Source organism: Haliaeetus albicilla, chromosome 11 (genome assembly GCF_947461875.1).
Source record: "Haliaeetus albicilla chromosome 11, bHalAlb1.1, whole genome shotgun sequence".
Taxonomy (NCBI): Eukaryota; Metazoa; Chordata; class Aves; order Accipitriformes; family Accipitridae; genus Haliaeetus; species Haliaeetus albicilla.
The window spans coordinates 34,731,949-34,754,948 of record NC_091493.1 but is presented as its reverse complement, the minus strand read 5'-3'; the positions used below and the strand labels follow the sequence as shown (position 1 = coordinate 34,754,948).

General features: G+C 40.0%; 1 protein-coding gene across 2 annotated transcripts in view; it reads left to right on the top strand.

The window, feature by feature from the left end:
* The window catches only part of CACUL1 (CDK2 associated cullin domain 1), a 54,605-nt gene extending 33,803 nt beyond the window's left edge, over positions 1-20,802 (top strand). For both annotated transcript variants that reach the window (XM_069797086.1, XM_069797085.1), the window contains 4 exons: positions 8,081-8,170; positions 12,698-12,836; positions 16,165-16,208; positions 17,366-20,802. In XM_069797086.1, coding sequence (XP_069653187.1) covers positions 8,081-8,170; positions 12,698-12,836; positions 16,165-16,208; positions 17,366-17,406 — 314 coding nt within the window. In that variant the 3' untranslated portion in view covers positions 17,407-20,802. The remainder of the gene's footprint in view (positions 1-8,080; positions 8,171-12,697; positions 12,837-16,164; positions 16,209-17,365) is intronic.
* The last annotated feature ends 2,198 nt before the right edge of the window (positions 20,803-23,000 follow it).

Sequence of the window (23,000 nt, the reverse complement as noted above, 5' to 3'; positions counted from 1 at the left end):
GTTGCTAACAGCTTTTTGACGATGAAGTTGTGCAGCTGTCCTTTTTGGTTGCAGCAGGTACAAATTTAATACAAAATTACAGAGAATGAATCAAGTTATAACTGTTAGAGGTTGATAGATGTAGCAGGGAGCATGTTTCCTGTGCAGAGATTTTTCCTGTTATTTGTGCAGTGGGTAAGCAGGAGAGGGTGTGTTTCTCCATGGGCGTCCAGATCTACACACTTAGCAGATGTGTTTTGCTATGTTGACCTCCAGAAGCCTGTTGATCTCAGTCAAGCAAGGGACCCTCATCGCTTTGGCTGTGTACTGCTATGACATAATGCCTTTAGTTAATAAATTCCATATCTAGCTTTTGTTTGTGAATACCCCAGGAGAAGAGCAGCAGTGCAAAAGGCTGAGAGAAGGACTGTGATTGATGCCAGGTTCATAGCCTGACTATACAGTTACAACAGAGACCACAGGGTTTATTTTGATGTGTTGGGTTTTTTAATTCACTCTCCATGCCTCACCCTTTGACAGAGATAGACAAGAAAAAGATGGATTGGGTTGACTTTTTCCCTGCTCTAGTTGGCATTTCTTTTTTTTCCCTCCAATTTGACATCTGTCTCAAATGATCTGCATATGAGAAGCAAGCTGTAGTTGCCTTGACCCACAAACTGCAGAGAAAATCCCCTGAAAAGGGGGGAAAACACTCCTGTTATTTTGCAGCTTCTTACAGAAGGCATTGCCTCCATGCTTTTTGTATGCTGCCCTTTTGGATTTACATTCAAGAAGTTGTTCTTTGTGCTTCTCCTTTATGTGTCACATCTAATGCTTCTGTTTCATAAAGAAATAGTAGTTAGTTTCATAAATGAACTTGTTTTTGAATGGCTGTACTGAACTGGATCAAAAGTCAGTGTAGCCCAGTGTCCTGGCAAAAAAGCATGGAGCTTCATTATAGGTTTGGTGCAGCAGAAGTTCGATGACCATGGTTTTATATCTTGAAATGTATGTGCCCTGTAGGAAGAGCTGAAGGTTTCCTTGCACGTTTTAGGCTACGTCTACATTAGTAAGTGGTGTAGTGCAAAGGGAGCAGATCTACAGAGTATGAAAGACCTGCGTGTTGGTGTTGAGGACCCAGTGTTCGCCTTACATGTGTTTTGGAGAGTTGTATTTCATGCTTGCTAATGTCTGGTCCTGTGGACAGAATGCCAGTTAGTAGTTTGAGCACATCTGGTTTAATCTTGTCCAAAAGGAATTAAGTTAATAGGCTCCAAGGCAGCTCGGTCATATGAACCAAGGAGCAGTAAGTGGGGATGATCAGTGAATTTGCTTCAAAAGCACATTTCTAATCTGAACTAAAGCATTAATATATAATCTGCCCTTAAGCATTTGAAATCACTGTTCTTTTTTCTTTGAGACACAGAGTGACTACTGTGATGGCAGAAGCAATATGTTGTTAAAAAAATGTCCTTCTCGATTGCTGAGGCTTTTCCCTTCTGTAATATATTGGATGTTGCTCAGCCCCTAGACACTGCTTTGCTTATTTTTTTCCTTAAACTGTGCAAAATCAGTATGAGAAGAAAACCTGCACAACCTCACTTTGCCACCTTCATAAAGCTATGCTTCTTGCTTTTTAAGTTTAAGAATGATACAGAAAAATAAAATGGTAGGTTTCTTAAAAAAAAAAAAAGGCAGAATTACTTGCCTGTGGAGTGACTTGCTCTCTGTCTTTAGAATTAGCCTACATGTCTAGATGGGTAAAATGAAATGAGAAGATTCCTTCCTGAGAGCCTCAAAAAATGAAGCAAGGTAGCAGAGCACTAGGAGAAAATACTGATTCATTCCAGTGTATTTGTACCAGACTAAAATGGGGTGATTTCTGTTAGAATTCTTCTACAACAAAAAGCTAATTTACTTTTTTCCCAGCTATAAAGTTGTTGAAATACCAGCTTTGGGCAGCAAATGTTTGGGGGACAAGAGGGTTCTATAGCATAAAGGGTCCTTTTTGAGATGTAGGGAAGGGATGCTTTTTATTATCAAGTTCTTTGTTAAAAGTAATTTTTAAAGACTTATGTGCATCTACAAGACTGTGAATCTGTTCAGTGTTTAATTTCTGGCTTATTCTACATAGGCAAATAGTTTAATCCCATTACCTCCACTTCAAATTCCCATTCTAACCTTAAACCAGCGTTTTCCTTCCTCTCTTCATTCCAAATATTGGTAGACAGAGATAACCGATAGTGAAAATCAACTGCAGTATGTGTTCCATTTCTTTTCCAGCATGTGGGCAGTGTGCTGGGGCTCTGCTATTGCAGTATAATCAGCCATTCCTTCCTCTTCAGAATACTGAATTGGCACGTTAATGTCAGTCTGGTCTTAGACCTCGGCAGGTACCTACCCCTACCCGCCCAAGGGCTGTATAGGATAGCTTTTGTAGCTATTAATCTTTCTTATATCCTCTGTGCTCTGCAGACCTGATGGAATAATCGAGAATAACACACTTGCCAGTTTAAGGGTGGTATCACTAATATTGAAGTGGTAGCTGTGATTTGACAGGGCTAAGTAATTGTATTGTAACCATATTGGAAACAGTACTGTTATGAAGTATCACAGAATACCCTCATATTCTTTAAATAACATTTAATCTACACACAAATTTTGTCACTGAACTAAACTTTTCATCAAAGAACTAAGTTATTTTAAAAAAGTTGCAGCAGTGTTTGTTATTTTTCTTGTTCCATGTTGATTAAGTTGCAGCACCTCAAAGTAAGGGTATTTTTTAATTGGAAAACATAGTCTCAAATAATGACCGTCATGTTTAATCTGGCTCCTTGGTAAAGAAATAGCAATAATGTTCCTATTTCAGTAAGCCTTCATAAAATTGTAAACATGAAAATACCACCTTATTTCCCAGTTATAGAAGTCCAAAAGTCTATATTTCTATATTTATAGCTTTGTTTTTCATATTTATTCTTGTTACAACACTGAATATTTTCCATGTTATTAAGACTTGGAATTTTTATTTTGTGGCATTTTTATTAGATACTTTATAAAGCTTTTGGGCTATGTAATGAATATTTCAAAAGTAATCTGTGGCTTCATTAAATGCCTAGTGGCAAATGCCTAGTAATAAATACAACTTTTAATGTTTTTTTTCTCACCTACCTTTTAATTAATTACAAACTTTTGAAGAATTTAACTTGCTAAGAATTTATTTTTAGTTCTGTTTAAAAGAAAATAAAAATGCAGAATCACAAGGAGTTTGATGTAACAGCAAGTGTGAGGGTTAAGCCAGAGGGAAGGTCAGTTTTCATGCAAATGGCTTTTGAAGTTCTAAATCAATAGCTGACATGTACCTGGGTTAAAGTAATGAAAAGGTAATATATGATCAAACTTCATCAGACAATTTAATAATAAAATAGGCAGCAGGTGAAAAAACCCCGACAAACCCCAAAGAACAAAAAAAAATAACAGAAAACAACCAACCTCCCAAGAAGCCTCAACCCAAACAAACAACAACCTACAGGCACATCTCGGGGACGCCAGCGGTAGCAGTTCCCTTCCCGTTTAATTGCAGTTGGCATGTGGGGTTCAGTCAAGTGCTTTGCATGGACTAGATTTGGGAGTAAAGACTGGGATACAGGAACCTTATTCAAGGTGAATCTGATGTTATCACAGTGAAGTAGAAGAGTATGTGTGGTCAGATGGACCCGATATAATTTAGCTGAGAGAAAGGTAATTTATTATACTGTAGATTTGAATGCATGTGATCTGATGATATTTCTAAAGGGCAGAACTTCCAGGTGAGCCTGTGCTGTGAAGGTTTGTTTAGGCTGTGCACTGGTGATGGCTCCATCGTTACAGCTGTGCATCCCTGTATTTCTCAAAGTTGTGCAAGGGCTCAAGTTCTGTGGAAATATCGAAGTTGCTATTCTGCAAAATAATATTGTATTGGCTTTGTGTGGCAAGGTTTTGGTAGCGGGGGGGGGGTGGTGGTGGTTACAGGGGTGGCTTCTGTGAGAAGCTGCTGGAAGCTTCCCCTGTGTCCAACAAAGCCAATACCAGCCAGCTCTAAGACGGACCTGCTGCTGGCCAAGTCTGAGCCCATCAGTGATAGTGGTAGTGCCTCTGTTGTAACAGTTTTAAGAAGGAAAAAATAAGTTGCTGGGACAGACAGAAATGGCAGCCGGAGAGAGGAGTGAGAACCTGTGAGAGCCCCAGCCCTGCAGACCCCCAGGTCAGTGCAGAAGGAGGGGCAGGAGATGCTCCAGGCGCCGGAGCAGAGCTTCCCCTGCAGCCCATGGGGAAGACCACGGTGAGGCAGGCTGTCCCCCTGCAGCCCAGGGAGGTCCACAGTGGAGCAGATCTCCACATGCAGCCCGGGGAGGACCCCATGCCAGAGCAGGGGATGCCCAAAGGAGGCTGTGACCCCGTGGGAAGCCTGGGCCGAGGCAGGCTCCTGGCAGGACCTGTGGCCCTGTGGAGAGAGGAGCCCACGGAGCAGGTTTTCTGGCAGGACTTGTGACCCTGTGGGGGACCCACGCTGGAGCAGTGTGCTCCTGAAGGACTGCAGCCCATGGGAGGGACCCACACTGGAGCAGTTTGTGAAGAACTGCAGCCCATGGGAAGGACCCACGCTGGAGCAGTTCATGGAGAACTGTCTTCTGTGGGTGGGACCCCACGCTGGAGCAGGGGAAGAGTGTGATGAGTCCTCCCCCTGAGGAGGATGAAGCGGCAGAAATAACATGATAAACTGACCATAAACCCCATTTGCTGTCCCCCTGCACCGCTGGAGGGGGGGTAGGTAGAGAGTCTGGGAGTGAAGTTCTGCCCAGGAAGAAGGGAGGGCTGGAGGGAAGGTGTTCTGAGATTTGGTTTTATTTCTCATTACCCTAATCTGGTTGATTGGTAATAAATTGAGTTAATTTTCCCCAAGTTGAGTCTGTTTTGCCCGTGACAGTAATTGGTGAGTGATCTCTCCTGTCCTTATCTTGACCCACGAGCCCTTTGTTATATTTTCTCTCCCCTGTCCAGCTGAGGAGGGGGAGTGATAGAATGGCTTCGGTGGGTACCTGGCGTTCAGCCAGGGTCAACCTGCCACAAATATAAATATTGCATATATATTAGAATTAAGCACTAGAGAGCATAGTTTGTACAATGGGATAAAGATCTCTGGAATACATTTGTTTTACTTTGAGTTGCATTTAATGGGAATACACTTTATAACTTTAAGTGCATTATTGAATAGTTACAACTTTGACTACATCTGCCTAAGCCATACTTATGTATGATTGGTTAAAATATCTTACTTTGAAGTTCTATTAGATTACTGCAAAGGGAGGAAAAAAATCTTCTGTTCTAACATGCAAAAGTTTCATTGTTCTGCCAGAAAAATTACATCTTTGCCAAGCAAAATAAATCTATTTTGAAAGGAATGTTGAAGGACAGAAAAGATTTTTAGGATAGCCAACTCATAGTTTCTGCAAGTGAATCTTGAGTTATGAGCAAGTGAGTTTGAACTTGTAAGATATCATCTGCTACTCTTGGAATTACTGCAGTCCTGGATCTTGCCCCAAGGACGCCACTGTAATTAGGAAGTAGCTTAAACCTTCATCAAGGGGCAAACTTCAGAGTACCTGAAGTGCTGCAGGTTCATACCTCACTTACTTCAATACAGTTCATCCTCCATTCCTCAAAAAAATCCTGAGGCCATTCTGGGTATTGTGTCTTACTTCAGTTCAACAATATTTCAAAGCATCTTGTATCTTTCTGCAATTAAAGCATTTCATCATGGGATCCCACACTTCTCTTCTTTGGTTCTGCCATGAGTTATTTTCAAGACTATTTGCAGGTTAATTAACTTCTTTGCATATTGGTTACTTAGTCTGTAAAGTGCAATATTAGTTCATAAACACTGTGGAGGTGGTCAGATAGTATCATAGTGTCATTACCACTGTCATTCATCTGAGGTTTAGTTTTATTCTGCCTCACCCTGTTCTGTCTTTGTAAATGCCACAGGTGGAGCTTCTGGGAGTAGGTAGAAGGAGTATGTCTCCAGTACCACAGGCTGAGAGGAATGAGATGCACTGCCAGTCTGGTGTGCTCATCACGTCTTGTCTTCGATCCATATATACCATAAAATAAAATTTTTCTTTGTCTCTGCCATCTACTTGTTCTATGTTATTTAAAAATAAAATAAAAAAATATTGAAAGATGGCAGTACATACAACTGTGTGCTTGGGGTATAGGCACTGTATTTAGGATTTAATCTGTAGGTGGAGTGTGACCTGCAGTTTTCCATTTACTCAGAGATACCCCAGTAGTAAGATACCCTCTAGTTCGTTATGTAGTTGTGAGCAGCTTCTGTTAATGCTTGGTTTGTCCCCAGGGCAACTCTGAATAGCTTCTTTCTCTTCCACAGTATGCCCTGTATATATACAATTACATAAAGTAGCTTCTGAAATATTTTTATATTGCTTTTACTAGTTATAACTTGGATACTACTGGAGAGCACGGTTTTCAGTTTATCAGGAGTAAAATCAAGAAAGTCTGTTAATTCAATTACTTCTTAACATATATTAAAATGTTCAAGTGACTTTTAACTCTAGACTTTGTGGTCTTTAAGTCAGTATTAATTTTTAGGCTTATTCTGTTTTAAATAATTTGTTATACATAGCTTTGGAATATAATTTGGTGCCTGCATATGAAGAATAAATTTTGAGTTCTCTGGACACTTTACAAATCTGTTGGTGAAGTTTATGCTGAAGTAGCTACAGTCTAATTAAATATATGTATATACACACACATTGTATAGATTGTGCATTACTGTCTGCATATTTTCCTTACAAAGCATTATGCCCTTTTTTTAATTTTATGATTCGCAACTTCCTGGCTGCCAAAAGGCTGTTTGAAAAATCTTTAGGAAAGAGGCTGTAAATATGTCATTACAAAACAAATCACAGGTTCTCACCCCCTCAAGGCTTCAGCTGAAAGGAACAAGCACTTTTAAGATGGTTCTTTGTAAAATAAATTCATCCATAACAGTTAAATATAACCACTTTGATTACTTGGAGGTTAGAAAAAATACTTTCTTTTTTTAATCTCCCTATTACATGAGCCCCTTAAACAGTTTCACAAAGAGAAGAACATGCTGCAGAAGATTTTTCTTTTTATGGTAAGTACTATAGTGGCAGATGCTGAAGACAGAACTGAAGAAGCTTTGAAGTTTAAAAACCAGAGTCTCTACAATGTAAGCACAAGAGATCTGCCCTTTAGGTAGAATTGTAAGAGTCATTTCTCCTCTATATAGTGGGCACAGAAAGGTGTGTATACTGCTCAAGTCCTTTGTAGAGGCATAAAAACTGAAAGGCAGCAGTTAGTTTTAAACCTTACTGATTTATTTTTTTGTTTGTTTGTTTATGTAATTCAGATGGATGTACAAACCTCAAATAAATACAAGGCAGGCTGAAGGTCTGGCTATTGTAATACAAGCAGTAGATCTGCTATTACCAAGTTTTCCTGCAAGAGGAAAATGCAGTTATTGCAATGTTTACTACAGAAGAGACCAGAAGTGAAATAGAGATGTTCACTTGTGTTTAAAAGAACAAACAACTTTTCTTATTTTTTACCTTTTTTTTTTACACTACTTCATTTATAGACTTTCAATGCAGCCTTAGTTTAATGGACAAGATGCTAAACACTGTAAAGCGAGGATCTGTGGATCTCGAGGTGTTTAGCACACTCGGTATGAGAGTGCTTCTAAAAATAAGTTGTTTACTTCAGTTCTGCATCTGAATACTGAGAGCTATCGCTTGCTTGGTTTTTCCTCAGAACTCCTGCTGCCTGTCTGAAAACAGATGAAAAATAAGTTATTTCATATTTTCATCATACAAAATTTGAACAGAATACTTCTATTGAAAGGTGATGGTTTATTACTCTTGAGGATTAAGTTGCAATCAGATAACTGGCTGTTTCCTTTGTGAGGACATCAGATAACAAAAAAAGCACAACTACTGTATTTCTTCGATACAAAAATGTATGTTTAAGAGCCTGTATTTCTTGGTTAGAAAAATGGCTAATTCTCTTAATTTTATTTCAGCTTTACTTTTGGAAGCTCAGTCAACGCCGTTTCAAATAACTCCTTCAACCATGGCAAATATAGTGAAAGGCCTGTATACACTACGACCAGGTAAAAAAAGAAAAATGTTTCTAGGAGTCTCTCATACTGTGGTTATGTTATGTTTTCCTAAATATGTATTCGGTTGCTGTCTATCTAATGCACATTTAACAAACAAATGTGCATTGTGTTCTGTCCATCATAATGCTTAGTGTCTACTATGCAAAGGCCCTGGTTCTTCTTGTTGCCCATTTCTGTGACCTGGGTACCATGTGAACACCAAATTAATTTTGAAAAAAACAACCCAACCCTCTACTCTGGGGACAGAGGGAACACCAATTTCTTTTGCTTTGTAGAAATAAAGAAAGAAGGCTGTTTAAGAAGTCAGTCATGGCAGAAGTTTAGAAGTATTGAAATAGTGAAAGTTATATTGTGAGTTGCACTTCAGCCAGATCTTTGACATGAGATGACTGTTTTGTCTATGAAGCCATTACTTGGTTGGTATTATTTCATGGAAGAGCTTAATTTAACTTGTGAGTACATCATGACATCTTGTGCAACAGCAGTTATATTGATAGAAAAATGGTGTTGCAGATTTTAATCAATTTTGTACCAAAATCTTTGGTTCTGTAAGTTTTGGAGAACCGAGCAGAGCTCTAGCCTGTGTTTGAAAAGACTTTAGAAACAGGGAGTATTCAAAATATCCGTTTAAAAAATGGTACCTGATTCCCTTCCTTTTGCAATACTGATACTTTCTTCTTACCTTGGTGGGACTGAGAGGATTGTGTCTGAGCTTCAGTCTGGTTTTGCTTTGCAATCCATGTTTACAGAAATAGAAATGAGGATGGGAGAGCTTTACAAAAAAAGCCCTTTTCTGCAGTGCAATGTTTAGCATGTATACACGTCAGGAACGTGGTGGACCCTCCATTTACAAAATGCATGGATAAAGCACTTTCAGTAAGCAAAGATTATTTTTACAACAGCAAAATTAACATCCTACCATAATTTTTGAAGGCAATACTAATTTCATTTTTATAAACTGTTCAGTACCAAAGGAAGGAGGGTTATATACATAAGTATAAAAGTATAATTCTTCTGAAAGCAGCTCAGTATGGTTTTGTTGTGCTGCACTTAGTATTGTAGATGATGGACTTACGATTTCCCAGTTGTCCATTTCAGATGATGCCTGTCTTGCTGTCTACTATATAACACAACAGACATTGGTTTGGGTTGGTATCATGGGCCTAATCAGATTTTTGAATAGTTGTCTTATGTCTGTAAGATCTTTAAGTATAAAAAAATGTTCCTACAATTCGTGATGCCTGCTTTTCACAGCTGGGTATGAAGACCCAGGTGATTGACTTTAAGCTAGTGCTTAAACAGATACACATTTGCTCTAATTACCTGCTCCTCAAACTTCTCAGCCTCTGAGAAAACGAGGAACTTTAATGTCATTCCAACCAGAAGAGCACAGGATAGACTTATTGATGTAAAAGGCTGTTCTTTGGTGGTGCTGGTTTTTGAGGATGAATTCTGAAACAATCAGGGCAAGAGTTCCTCTGAGGTAGTGCAGCTCACTTATTCTGTGGGACATGCTCCATTGGATGTATCATGGGGACTGGGGAGCAGATAACTGGGAAGTAAAGCGTAAAATGTGGCCAGTGGGAGGTGCTGGGGGATTAAAGCAGCACTGGGAATCATCTGTTTAGGCAGCGCAGAGAGCAAATGGAGAAGTGATGCTTATGTGGCTGGTGGCCATGGACTTTCTCTTCTCTTTCTCTTCTGTTACTTTCTCTTCAAGTTGCAAGTACTTGACAGCTGTTAGACTTCAAAAGTTGCCAGAAAAGACTGTCTTCTAATTCTAGCTCAGCACGCGGTGGCCCCAGTAGAAAAGGCTGAAGCCTGGGCAGGTGCTTGGGCTGCTAGTTGGCCTACTTGGATTTAATGTGAAATACTCTTTTCACCTCACCTATAATGATCTGGTAGTGGCATGAAATACCATACCACAGTATTTCATGTTGTGAATTCCAAGACAGTTTATTAGCTTAGCTAAATTATTCAGTAGCGGTAGGTTTTTTTGTAGGTAACATGTTCTGCATGGTACTTTTTTGCTGTATTTCATAAGATGAAAAATGCCATTTCATGTCTGTAGAGTGTTGTTTGTTTTGTTGGTTTGGTTTTGGGGGGGAGGGGGGTTGGTTTTGTTTGTTGTTTTTTTTTTTAATCGAGTACTGCTATGGTCTGTGGGATCTGTGGAACTACAGGCCTGTCAGCCTGACCTTGGTGCCAGGGAAGGTTATGGAGTAGACTATCTTGAGTGCCATCACACGGCATGTACAGGACAACCAGGTGATCGGGCCCAGCCAGCATGGGTTTATGAAAGGCAGGACCTGCTTGACCAACCTGATCTCCTTCTGTGACAAGGTGACCTGCTTAGTGGATGAGGGAAAGGCTGTGGATGTTGTCTACCTGGACTTCAGTGAAGCCTTTGACACCATTTCCCACAGCATTCTCCTGGAGAAACTGGCTGCTCGTGGCTTGGATGGGTGTACGCTTTGCTGGGTAAAAAGCTGGCTGGATGGCTGGGGCCAAAGAGTTGTGGTGAATGGAGTGAAATCCAGCTGGTGTCTGTCACAGGTGGTGTTCCCCAGGGCTCAGTACTGGGGCCAGTATCTCTGTCAATGATCTGGACAAGGGGATCAAGTGCACCTGCAGTAAGTTTTCAGGTGACACCAAGTTGGGTGGGAGTGTTGATCTGCTGGAGGGTAGGAAGGCTCTACAGAGGGATCTGGACAGGCTGGGTCAATGGGTCGAGGCCAGTTGTATGAGGTTGAACAAGGCCAAGTGCTGGGTCCTGCACCTGGGTCACAACAACCCCACGCAGCGCTACAGGCTTGGGGAAGAGTGGCTGGAAAGCTGCCTGGTGGAAAAGGACCTGGGGGTGTTGGTCGACAGCTGAATGTGAGCCGGCCGTGTGTCCAGGTGGCCAAGAAGGCCAACGGTATCCTGGCCTGTATCAGAAACAGTGTGGCCAGCAGGAGCAGGGAGGTGATCGTCCCCCTGTACTCGGCACTGGTGAGGCCGCACCTCGAGTCCTGTGTTCAGTTTTGGGCCCCTCGCTGCAGGAAAGACATGGAGGTGCTGGAGCGTGTCCAGAGGAGGGCAACGAAGGTGGTGAGGGGTCTGGAGAACAAGTCTTACGAGGAGTGGCTGAGGGAACTGGGGTTGTTTAGTCTGGAGAAGAGGAGGCTGAGGGGAGACCTTATCGCTCTCCACAACTACCTGAAAGGAGGTTGTAGCGAGGTGGGGGTCGGTCTCTTCTCCCAAATACCAAGTGACAGGATGAGAGGAAATGGCCTAAAGTTGTGCCAGGGGAGGTTTAGATTGGATATTAGGAAAAATGTCTTCACCGAAAGGGCTGTCAAGCACTGGAAGAGGCTGCCCAGGGAAGTGGTGGAGTCACCATCCCTGGAGGTATTTAAAAGATGTGTAGGTGTGGCGCTTAAGGACATGGTTTAGTGGCGGACTTGGCAGTGCTAGGTTTAGAGTTGGACTCAATGATCTTAAGGGTCTTTTCCGACCTTAAATGATTCTATGATGAGGGAGCTTAGTGCATTGTTTTCTGTTTAAACCTGCACATATAGTAATGATTATTTAGTGAGTTTGCTGATTAAAGACTGTTGAAGCTTGGCATGGACCAAGTAACCAAATATGGGAATTGGATAAAAACTCGTCATGTGCCTTAGTGAATATGTTTAAAAGCATCCCTTTTTCGAAGTAAAGATGAGGTTTAAGATAACTGCTAGAACCTCTGGAAAGTCTGGCTTCAGAAATACTTGAGGAGTATTTATTTTTCTTAGAACTTCTTACACAGTTGCTATAAACCCCATTTTCATCTTTTGCTCAGTCTTCTGTGTTTCTTATCATCAGCCTTGAAGCAACTTTAACATAATCTGTCTTGCTTCTGTAAGGCAATGTTCAGTGTAGTGAAATTAAATCACATTTCTATCCTGAAGCTGAACTAGTACAGGTTAAAATTATATAACAAATGTTAAAAAGTGTTCATCTAAGCTCTGGAAGATCAGTGAGAGAATTGCATTAATTCATTTGAAATGGGGGATGGAGAAGCAGGGTTGTATGGTGATACTACTGTGCTTTCTAGAAGTAAGGCTCAGGGAAGAGAGGTGTAAATTTTGTGAATACACTTCCTGGAGTAAAGTGTTACAAATGAGCTGATTTATCAAGGTGAGTTTGCTGATCGTCATTACCTGTCCATGAGAATGTCCAGAGACTCAGCAGGCCCTACGAGATGCAGCAAGAACTGAATTTCAATTTGATGATGACGTTGATGAGCAAAAAAAACCAGTAATTCCATTATCTACATGTAAACATCTGATTTTAAGAGTTTGATTATGTGTTCTACTTTAAGGCTTGGTTTCTGTGGTTTTGGGGGGATGCTTTGGGGTTTTTTGTTTTTGTTGTTTTTTAATTCAAGATCCTAAAATGTATTTAAATAGAGCAAAGTTACATTTGTCAAAGAGTAAAATTTTCAAAATATCTTTTCCATGTGTTTTGTTGTTGCTTTCCTTCTTCTTACAGAATGGGTACAGATGGCACCAGCTTTATTTTCTAAATTCATCCCAAATATTCTACCCCCTGCTGTGGAATCTGAGCTTCAGGAATATGCTGCTCAAGACCAGAAGCTTCAAAGAGAGCTTATGCAGAATGGATTTACTAGGTAATAATTATTAATCTTCAGTAGTAATTGTGCTGGATATCTAATTGCTGGATATCTATTGAAGAAATAATTTAAGAGTTAATAAAGAACCTTCGGAACTCAGTATCTGAAATATGGCCTTATTTTCCATACATTTTGAGCACTACCAACCCTGCAGATGGTACCAGAAAGTAGATGATCAGAAGTCTTGAGATATTTTCATGAAACAGATTGCTTACAGTTCATGCCTCCCTGTGTTTTGATCGCGCTTCTAATGTGTGATCATGCTCCTGTTCAGCCTTTACTTTGGCCGTTTATTTTCTATAAGCTGACTTTTTTTTCATGACGCTTCTGAAAATGTCAGTTGATGACTTCTTATTCCACTTTCAGAGCTATTTTATACTGTCAAGGTGTTTATTTTAAATAGGTATTTCTCTTCTGGCTATTGAATTGGGGGGGGAAAAGAACAAACAGTAAAAGAGACAGTGGAAAATTTTTGTAACCTATATTGTTCACTCTGGGCTGTGCCTGTTGCTCTGTGCTCTTCTATTTAACTGTCTAGACAGAAGCACAGCGCTTTCACCACAGCAGTGTGCCACTTTTGCAGTAGTCTGACAAACCAAGATCAAGCTGGGGAAGCTATTGTGCTCTGTTCCCAAGAGGTTCGTGAAGGGAATACATCTTCATCTTTCCTGTTACCTGTGCAGTGCTGAGAATCTGGTCCTGTAGTTTGAAGACCCACTAGACATGGTTATGTTTAGTGTTAGATGTGCTCCTGGATTTCATACTCTTGTGTGGTTTTCCTTGAAGGTAATCTCTCTCTTTAAAGCTTGGTAAATTATTGAGCTTCAAAACTCTACTACTGACCCAAATGCAAATGGTATTGTAGACTCGTTCCTTGTAAGGCTTTCTGTTGAGGAAAAGAATTTTTTGATAGATATGCATGAGTTAAGACGCTAAAAGCCATAAGAGCTTGGGCTGAGAAAAGCAGTGCGTTTGGCCCAAGAAATAGAAGTTTAGACTTTGAAACTGAGTGAACATATAATGCTGACAGAAGATTGTAACGCACAGAACAAAACAAAACCAAGAACATTTTTTGTCTAACTTTCAATCTTACTAATTCTGTAGGTGACTTATAGTTCTGCTTACAACTGCATTTCACCAGTTTTACACTCCATAGAGAATTAAGAGTGAAGTTTCAAGTAGTAACAGTCCATATCCACAAAAAAATTGGTTTCAAAAACATTTTTCCCTAGGTACCTGAAAATAAGACAGGCTTGTCAGCTTGACTGTGAAGTTCTTTGGCTGGTACTGTGAGGAGGATACTGTATAAAAGGCTAGGAAGGGTAGTAGGAAGGATGCTGACCATTGCAAAGGCAACATGCCTCTGTTGTGCTTTCCTGTTACAGACTTGGTGGGATCTTTCAGAATATATTTTAGCAACTCCTGTTTTATGCAGAAAAGTAATTCTCTAGCACTGGAACTAATGCAAATCCATAGGAAACTGTTTCTATCCTGTGTTATAGGTGGGGACAAAGAAGAGATGAGGGCTTGAGGATAGTCATACAAGGAAGAACTGAGTAAAGGTTTCTCTGTCACATGTTGTTTGCAGAGTCTAATTCCTAAGAGTTCCTCTTTCTTTTGGCTTTCTGCAGCATGTGGTGATCTGGCTATTGGACATGTGAAGAGTTTTGGTGTGCCTTATAGGTTTAGAAAATTGGCCCACTCTAGCCCATGCTTTTGTGCAACTGCTGTTTCTACGTAGCTTGCTTTCAATTTATTAAATAAAAATGCAAAGTAAAACTTTGCAGTGGAATAACTGATTGATGGCATTTAGTCTCTGATGAATGTGTTTTGCACAGTGTATTTTATATGGTTGTACTGCGAGGGAGTCAGTGCAGTCTGGTAAACATAGAGGTTATATAAAGTGTTAGAGTTGAGTCTGTCATCATTAAAAGGACACAAGGAACACAAACCTGAGGTACAGGTAATATATTTGCTGCATGCCATTTTGCAGTGGTATTTGAAATGCATTTTACCTTGAAATGTATTTCAAGATGTAATGTGCTTCTTCCTGTGTTATGAACATAGATTATATTTATTTATAGTTTTTCAGAATTGTTATGAGGTTATATTCCTACACATATAGATGTTTATATTTATATGTATGAAAGGATTGTTTTTCTCTTTTAGCAAGTAGTATGCCAAGTCTGTTCTCTTCTGGGTTAGTATGAAATGTCATCTGTTTTCTAATTGCGCCAAAAAATGATGTCGTCTTTGCTGCTGCGTTTCCTACAACAATACCCATAAGGAACACAGCACAGTGAGGTGTCTTCAGCAGCATTAATGTCATGTCAGGCTCTGGTTTAAATAGTCAGCTTATCAACACTGTTAAATACTATTGCTGCAGCAAGTGGGAATACAAGCCAGTTCATTGCTGGTATTTCTCTTGTGAAGGACCTTAATTAAGGCATACACAGCAGATCCATCACCTTAAGAGTGGTTTCAGGGAAGAACGCTTCATGTTATTCAAAAAAACCGCTATTTCTACCAACTTCCAGAAGATAAATATGAAATTACAACCACTGTGATGAAAATATATTGAAATCTTTCTTCCTTATATAACACTATCAATAGCATATCTGTCATCACAAGAAACTGGTGAAGCAGCAGGATTTTCCAGCTTTAAGAGTTTGTGTGCACAAGAAAAAAAGGAAAAAAAAAAGTTTTCCAAATAGACGGGAATTTGACTTTGGGTTTTCAGGAGCAGTGATGTCAACTGGTGTTTACACAACTTTAGTTATTTATTTAAATCCTCTGCTTGAAGAGGGAATGCTGGCAGCTCAGACTTGCTTAGGGTCTGATTGTTGGGTTTTCAGGAGCATCTTACCTTTTTAGACTGATAGATGCAGAATTTTTCAAATAATTCTATAAAGTTTAGTTGAGGAGTTTGAATTAAGGAAAACAGTTTTATGCATGACTTAAGACCACACTGCATATGAGCAGTTTTCCTCATCTTAATTTTATAAAAATCAAACCTACTATCTTTAACAAAAGGATGGGTTAATTAAATCTATAAAATACAGCTTATACTTCTGTTTTAGTAAATTGAGAATCCTGCGTTCATGTGTTATTGCTACTATGTTTGCATTTTGTTTCTAAAGTCTGTAAAAGTTGATGGTTGTGTGGAGGTACTTCACTATTGTTTTCCCTTTTTTAAAATCATAGAATGGTTTGGGTTGGTACGGACCTTTAAAGGTCATCTAGTCCAACTCCCTTGCAATGAGCAGGGACATCTTCAATTAGGTCAGGTCATCATGAAAATACCTTTCTTCCCCTTCTTTCCTAGAGGTGACCAGTCACGCAAGAGAGCTGGAGAAGAGTTAACTTACAGTAAGTATGCGTCTAACCCTGCCCTCCAGTGTGCTACAGTCCCTGACGGGTTGGGCATACAGGTAGTGGTGGGCTTCTGGGTTCTTGGGGGATGGTAAGGTGTCAGAGGCTACATCTCCACACGCAGCTAGCTGTCTGCCAATGTAAACTTTACCATTCTAAGTAATAATAGGCACTTCTTGGATCTAGAGCCTGGCTGACTGTGCTGGAGTCCCACAGCCACCTGTAAGGTAGTAAGATATCCTAGCTACTGAGGCCAAGAAATTTCCACTTCATTTAAGTGGAAGCTGAGGTCTTGAGGAAAAAGGACATAGTTGTCCCAAGTCTCTGCCTGGTCAGGATACACAACAGGCAATGAAATGATGAGCCAGTCCACCTCTGATATAAATCACCTGCTGTGACAGAATGGAGAGTTTGGAGGGGTTTTTAACTTGGAACCCTCAATTAGTGTCTAATACGATCTGGGATCCACCTGCGTTGAGACACTAAAGGCAGTATTTGGCCACAAATATTCAAGTCATGCAGCAGGGAATTTCTCTTCCATTTGTAGATAAAGTCTCTTGCTGCATGTTTAACTGTAAGATTCTTCACTTTGTTACTCCCTTAATTTCCCCCCCCCATATAGATTAGGGAGCGGGGGGAAGAGACACAGGGAGGAATCGTATTTCCATTCTCAGTTGGTTGCTCTACTCCAGACAGCCCTAATTTGGGTGCAGTCAGTCAAAGGTCTCATCTTCTCTGCTGACTAAATATCTAGCCAGGAGAGAATCTAGTCCCATACATTCTATGTTAGGATTGAAGTACAAAGTCCTGATTGTCATTAAATAGGCTTGGGGATTGGGGAATAGTATCTGTTCTGGTACTGTTGTTAACTTCAGTTCATTTTATTGCATTCTTTCCACCAAGTTCCCTCCTGTGCTTTCAGCTGAGTGTGTTCACTCAATTTCCTACCATAAAATGTCACATGGTTTTATGATGAACTCTTATTACAACCTGAAATGAGTGAATGGATGTTTACGTGGTATATCAGCTTCTGTTTACACTGTTAACGTTTTGCAGGCAATGCTGGTTTTTGGGCTGTTGGGGGAAGGGGGGCAAAGGACATAAGGTGGAATTTTAATATGAGAGAATTTCTTGAACTTTTTATGTAATTTCAGATGGCTCATCAGCTTGTGCAAGCTCCAGGGGGTACAGATAGTGAATATACTGGATCAGCTTCTATTCCTAGCCAGAACAGACACTGGAGGAGCGCAGGTGGTATCCGGAGCCTCCTTTGGCAACTGCTGATACTCGAGCTCTGACACGAACTATGCCTCAAAGAAGAATTTTGGACTTTCTTCTTTATATAATAAAATGTCAGTTGCTGCTACAATTGGGATGACTTTGAAAGACATGATTCCTTGGTCTAGCCTCTCAACAAGTTCATGTTCTGCGATTTTTGTGAGGAATGCACCTTGAAAAACAATCCTTTCAAAGTGGAAATGGGCAGCCAAAATCAGCAGCTTCCAAAAGCGTTAGAATGGAAGAATCTTTTTTGCACTCTTTTCTTAAATATTAAGGACATTCTTAAAACTAGTTAACACGTCAGTGTATTAGTTTTTAAACTTCAAGGTATTTTCTGGAGCTTTTCCTTAAATAATAAGAATAAATTTTCATTATTTTGCAGTATTTGTTCATTAGTTTAAAAGTTGTCACCTTTTAAGAGTTGGTCCCATATAAATGTATCTTCTGTCAGGGAGTTTTAAATTCCAGATTTTCTTTTATCTCTTTTTTTGTTACTTGGTATTTTGAAATCTGTTTTCCTATGTGTTTGTACTCTGTGCCTTCAGCTTGTGCACTTTGCAACTTTATAGACCATATTTTGTTACTGCAAAATGTGTTCTTGAGGAAAAACTTGATGTGAACAAACATGCTGCAAAGTTGCACTTTCTCTTTGCATTAATGGGAGGTGAATTTAAGGAGAAAGGAAGAAAAGTTGAACCTATCAGCATCACTAATAGTAACTTGAAGTTTGTCCACTTTTTTTTCATATGTATTAGTGTTTAATGCTGGGACCAACTCTTGTAGAACCCCTCTCATTGACTTTTCATTGGCTTCCATAATTGCAATAGATTGAGATGTGAATTCCAGACTGAATGAAATACTAAGATGTGTATTATGCTGTGCTATGTAGAAACATTGTGGGCAAAAATCTCCAGTCTCGTAGGTCTGCAAAGTGCATCTCCATCAGCACAAACCAGATTTGCACCTGATTAATCGGTGAACAATGGTAGCTGTCCAAGATCACTTTGTGGCTCCTTGTGCCATTTCTCCTGCTTTGGGGATGTGATGGGGGGTGTGATAGTGGATGTGGTGAGAATCGGGGAGTTGAGGAGTGGTGTAATGCATGTGTGTGTACCCATCAGCCTCCTGCTTCCAGTCTTGTGTAAACTTGGCTGGAGATCCAGCTGAGCCCAGGAGATCTGGATCTATGGTCTAAACCCTAATGATTGTGACATGGGTTTGTAGTATGGCTAATGCAATTCTTTCATGAGGGGAGAAACATACTTGAAAAAACAGTGTGACTACAGGTTGTGGGGTTGGTTTTTTTTATTACTATGGATTTATTTTTTATCACCTTTAGTTATGAAGAGAAATGAGTTGGTAATATAAAATCTTTCTGAAGTGAAACAAAAGTTTGTTCAGTTTTGTCTTGCACAACCCTTATGCCTGTTTAAAAAACCCCCACAAAAACCTGACACAACCCCCTTTATGCTTGCATGAATTCATTACAAAATGCAGGAAAAAGATAAAAAATAGATGCGGCAGGGACAAAGTTTCTTTTTGTTTTGTAGCCAGGCTTCGTGTAAATGAATTTAATTCTATCAGTTTCACATCAGCCACTTTGGCAATGCTGTTAGTTTGGAGGGGGTTGGGGGTGGAGGGGGGAGAATGAGAAGGACACTGCTGTGATTGACAGATTCACCTTTATATTTCTTTGCTTATTTGCAAAACCTGTTTAATTTTGAGGAAGTTTTTATTTTAAAAGTAAAAATGAATGCTTTAGTGTTTTGTTTTCTATGCAGAACAATGCCAGCAGTCTAATCTCTTCCCCAACAGTGGAAAACCAAACCACTCTGAGTAGGGATTTTTCAAGTGTTGATAATGTTTGCTTCAACTTTGCTACCAGCTACTTAAGTTGAAGCAGAATTAGATAAAAACAGGGGTTTTGAAAGTTTTACTGAAGTATGCAGTGGAGAAGTTAATGAAGGCTAATAGGGAACAAAAATGATTTGCCAGCTTCCAGATTTTTATTAGTTTTGGCTTTAAACAAAAATAAAACCTCTGATAGTGTCCTTAGCTTTAAAAATCACTGTTTGCTGAAGTGACAATATTCTTGAGTTAAGAATAGATGCATTAACCTAATTTGGTTAAAGTTTGTTTACAACTTCATTACCATTCTAGTTCACATAACACAGTAATCAAGCTCTGTCATCTTTGTCAAGTGATCACAATTTTTTTTCTGTTCTTAAAGTGGTTTTACTGGTTCAAGTTTGTAAATAACACGTCGTGCTTTTGCTTCAAGTTTGAGGCAAGGGTTCAACATTCATTTTACATTGCATTAAGTTTGGGACACAAACTTCTAGAACAGTGATTCCATCAAAAGGTAAAACATTCCTGTCAGCGTGTTTCACTTCTTATGCACTGAGTAGTGCTTGGATGCTTCTCAGTCCTGTGTAGCATTTTCACTTGGCCACCATACCTGAGAAATCTGTCTGTTAAGCACTGTATTATGTTGTAAATTTGGCATTAAAATTCCTGTATGTTTTGGCATTATTAACATAATGCTGAAATATTGTTTATCTGTTTGAAGACGTTATCATTGTGACTGAGCATGAAACAGAATACAGCATACTATACTAGATTATTTTGTTTCTCTGTAAACTTGCATTTTACTTACAGTAAAACTAACTCAGCCAACTTGAGCATCGGTACTGTAAAGCCACAATTACGAACAGCATGATCCTAATTGCAGTATTTAATTTAACCAAATAACTTGTGGTAAATCCGTTGCATCTGTAGCTTACTCTGTTAAGATTAAGAGTAAAGTCAGTTATACAATGGGTGTCCTCTTTATGTTGCACTGGTTCTATAGCCAAACTTGCTACATTAAAATATTTTTAGATTAATTTCATTTCTTGATTTGGGAAGTTGAAATATTTAAATTCATCCTGCTGACTACTATAATGGTAGGCAATTGTCAACATATGGTCAAGATAGTCTTTGATACAAATGATGAAGGTGGGGGTCTAAGTAGATAAGTACTCAACTCTTCTACGGTTGGATCTCCTTTCTGCAGTTGTTGAAGAAGTGTTCGTGAATGAATACTTTGAAGCAAAAGTTTTTGACTCTTGTCATTCGACAGAGATATGATCAGCTAGATTAGTCGCTTTTCATTTTTCCCTGACATGATTGTTTACTTTCTACAGGTTAAAAAAAAGAAACTACGAAGGACATGTTCTGAGCAACCGAAAAATGTTTTTCATGTACACTATGACAACCCTAGTGAAAGGACTATTCTGTAGAACTACGGAATAAAACCCAACTGCTTGAATTTGACTCCTGTCTTCAACCCGGCTCCAGTAGAGAGAAAACAAAGATTTTTGATGCCTTGACATGCACCAGCTATCCAGAGGGCACTTAGTTCAGCTCACAGGGTGAACCTTTAGGATCAATTGACCACAACCAAAAGGTACTGCTAGGGAGGGATGGTCACTGCTTGGGTTAGTGTACTTCCCCTTCTGCTCTGCTGGGACTGTGTGGTAACATGGGCATAGTCACTGTGCTGGTGCCACTCTAGTTGAAGATTCCTTTTTTGAGGGTAGTCTTGTGTTGACAACTCATTTAACCTTAAATTCACAGCCAAATACTGTAAATAAGTTTGTTAATGATAGTATTTGCTTGCATCAGTGGTGTTTGTTTTGCTGCTGTGAAGAGTTCCTTCACTGCTCTTGGAGCACCTCCTCTAGAAGCCTTTAAATGCACGTTCCAGATCGCTGCACCTTTGTGGAGGTGTTTGCGTGGAGTAATACTGAGCTGCAAACTGTGCTCCAAACATTGTCACTGGGCAGGAAAAGTACAGGTGGTCAGGCTTTGCGTGTCCCCGTTTCTCTGACCTGGGGCTCTGCCGTACCAGATACATGTGCCTCGCTAGTACGAGGTGCAGCCTTCTCTGTGCTGCTCCTTTGGCCGAGCGTAAGCAGGGGAGAGTGGAGCCCTCCAGTGCAGTTGCTTTGCTGGCTGATGCATGCAAGCCATGTCAGTGCTGTAGCATGTACTCGTGTCCAGTCGTGCACACGCTCAGCAGAGTCTGATCTCGGTAACTACTGCAGCTTTTGTGAAAGGAAATGGAGGTCTCGGTCCTATTTGATCTTTTATTTCTAGGTAAGATAGAGGAGAATTTGCACATAGTCTGATCTTTCTTTCTGGAGCTCTCTTGGGAAGCATTCTCTGGCTGGTAGAGGAGAGAGGTCTTGCCTCCAAGGGAAAGGACTATGGGTCATTTTGTCTGCTGGTCTCCAAGGCAAGGTGGTGCAAGACAGTCAGTTGTATTGAGTGCACTATGCTTATAGCACTGCAAGACTTAAATTCTGGATTTAATCTAGGATAAACAATGATCTTTTCGGTAGGCTTACAAACTTCAGGTATTGGTAGTCACGGAAGGTGTGAACCAGGGGTGGACTTACTCTGGCAGGTGTCATTCTAGTAATTACAGGTCAGAGGAAGTAATTTTGTCCCAGAGAACGTTACTTATTATAGCATACATTGGTGTGATACTGGCCTAACAAGATAATTTTAATACCCATAGCACCTGTTAACAGAAAAAGGTTGGAGAATCTAAATTTCATCTTCATCAGCACTGAACTACACTGGCTTTGCATTGGGAGCAGAATCACGTGGGAGGGGAAGTCTTACCTTCTGTCAGGAGGCACAGATCATCAGCATTACTGCATTAGCAAAACAAGACAAACTTGCTAATTTGGCCTCAGTTGAAAGCTCCTTCACAAAGTGCTTTGTACTTTGCTAGAGGGAGTGGAAGGATTAAACCCATATATCCTGACCTAACTTGAATGACTGGTTTAAGGGGATTCCAAAATTTCATAGGCAGTGAGTACTCAGAAATCCCTTCGAGCTGTCTCTGTCCCTGGGATGGTCCAGATACACTCGGTTAATGTTCTTCTTTCTGAGCTTCTGCTAACTGATCTAATTAGCACAAAACAGGAAAGTTGACTCCCCTAATGATGACAACAGAATGAATTTAGTAATAGCATTTATTGCCTCTAGTATTGTTTTTCAACTAATCATTCCTTAAGAAAAACTGTTAGTTTCTGAGGTGATCTGGGTCATCACCGGTTTCTATTAGAGGGCAGCAGGTAATTTATTTGTTAGCACCATTTGCCATCTGTCAGCAAATCGAATGATTTTGTACAGAGAACAGTTCATAAAGGAGTATCTCAGGATGGTCGGTAGATGTTACCTTGTGGATGAGGTGCATTGTCAGCATGCTGCTGTCCTACAGAAGCATATAGCGACCAGCAAAGTGAATTGCCCTGTGAGCATACACCCAAAAAGCCTCTACACAGTCCATTACCGTGGGATAGCTGATGGGCTGCAAATTCACATCGTATCTTCATAGTAACCTGTTCCCATGGCAGGAATGGCTGAGCAGTGACATACGACTCACATTTGAATTGGTCGAGGCATGAAATCATAACATTACCTAGTTGTTAAGGTGCCTAACTTAAATTCCCT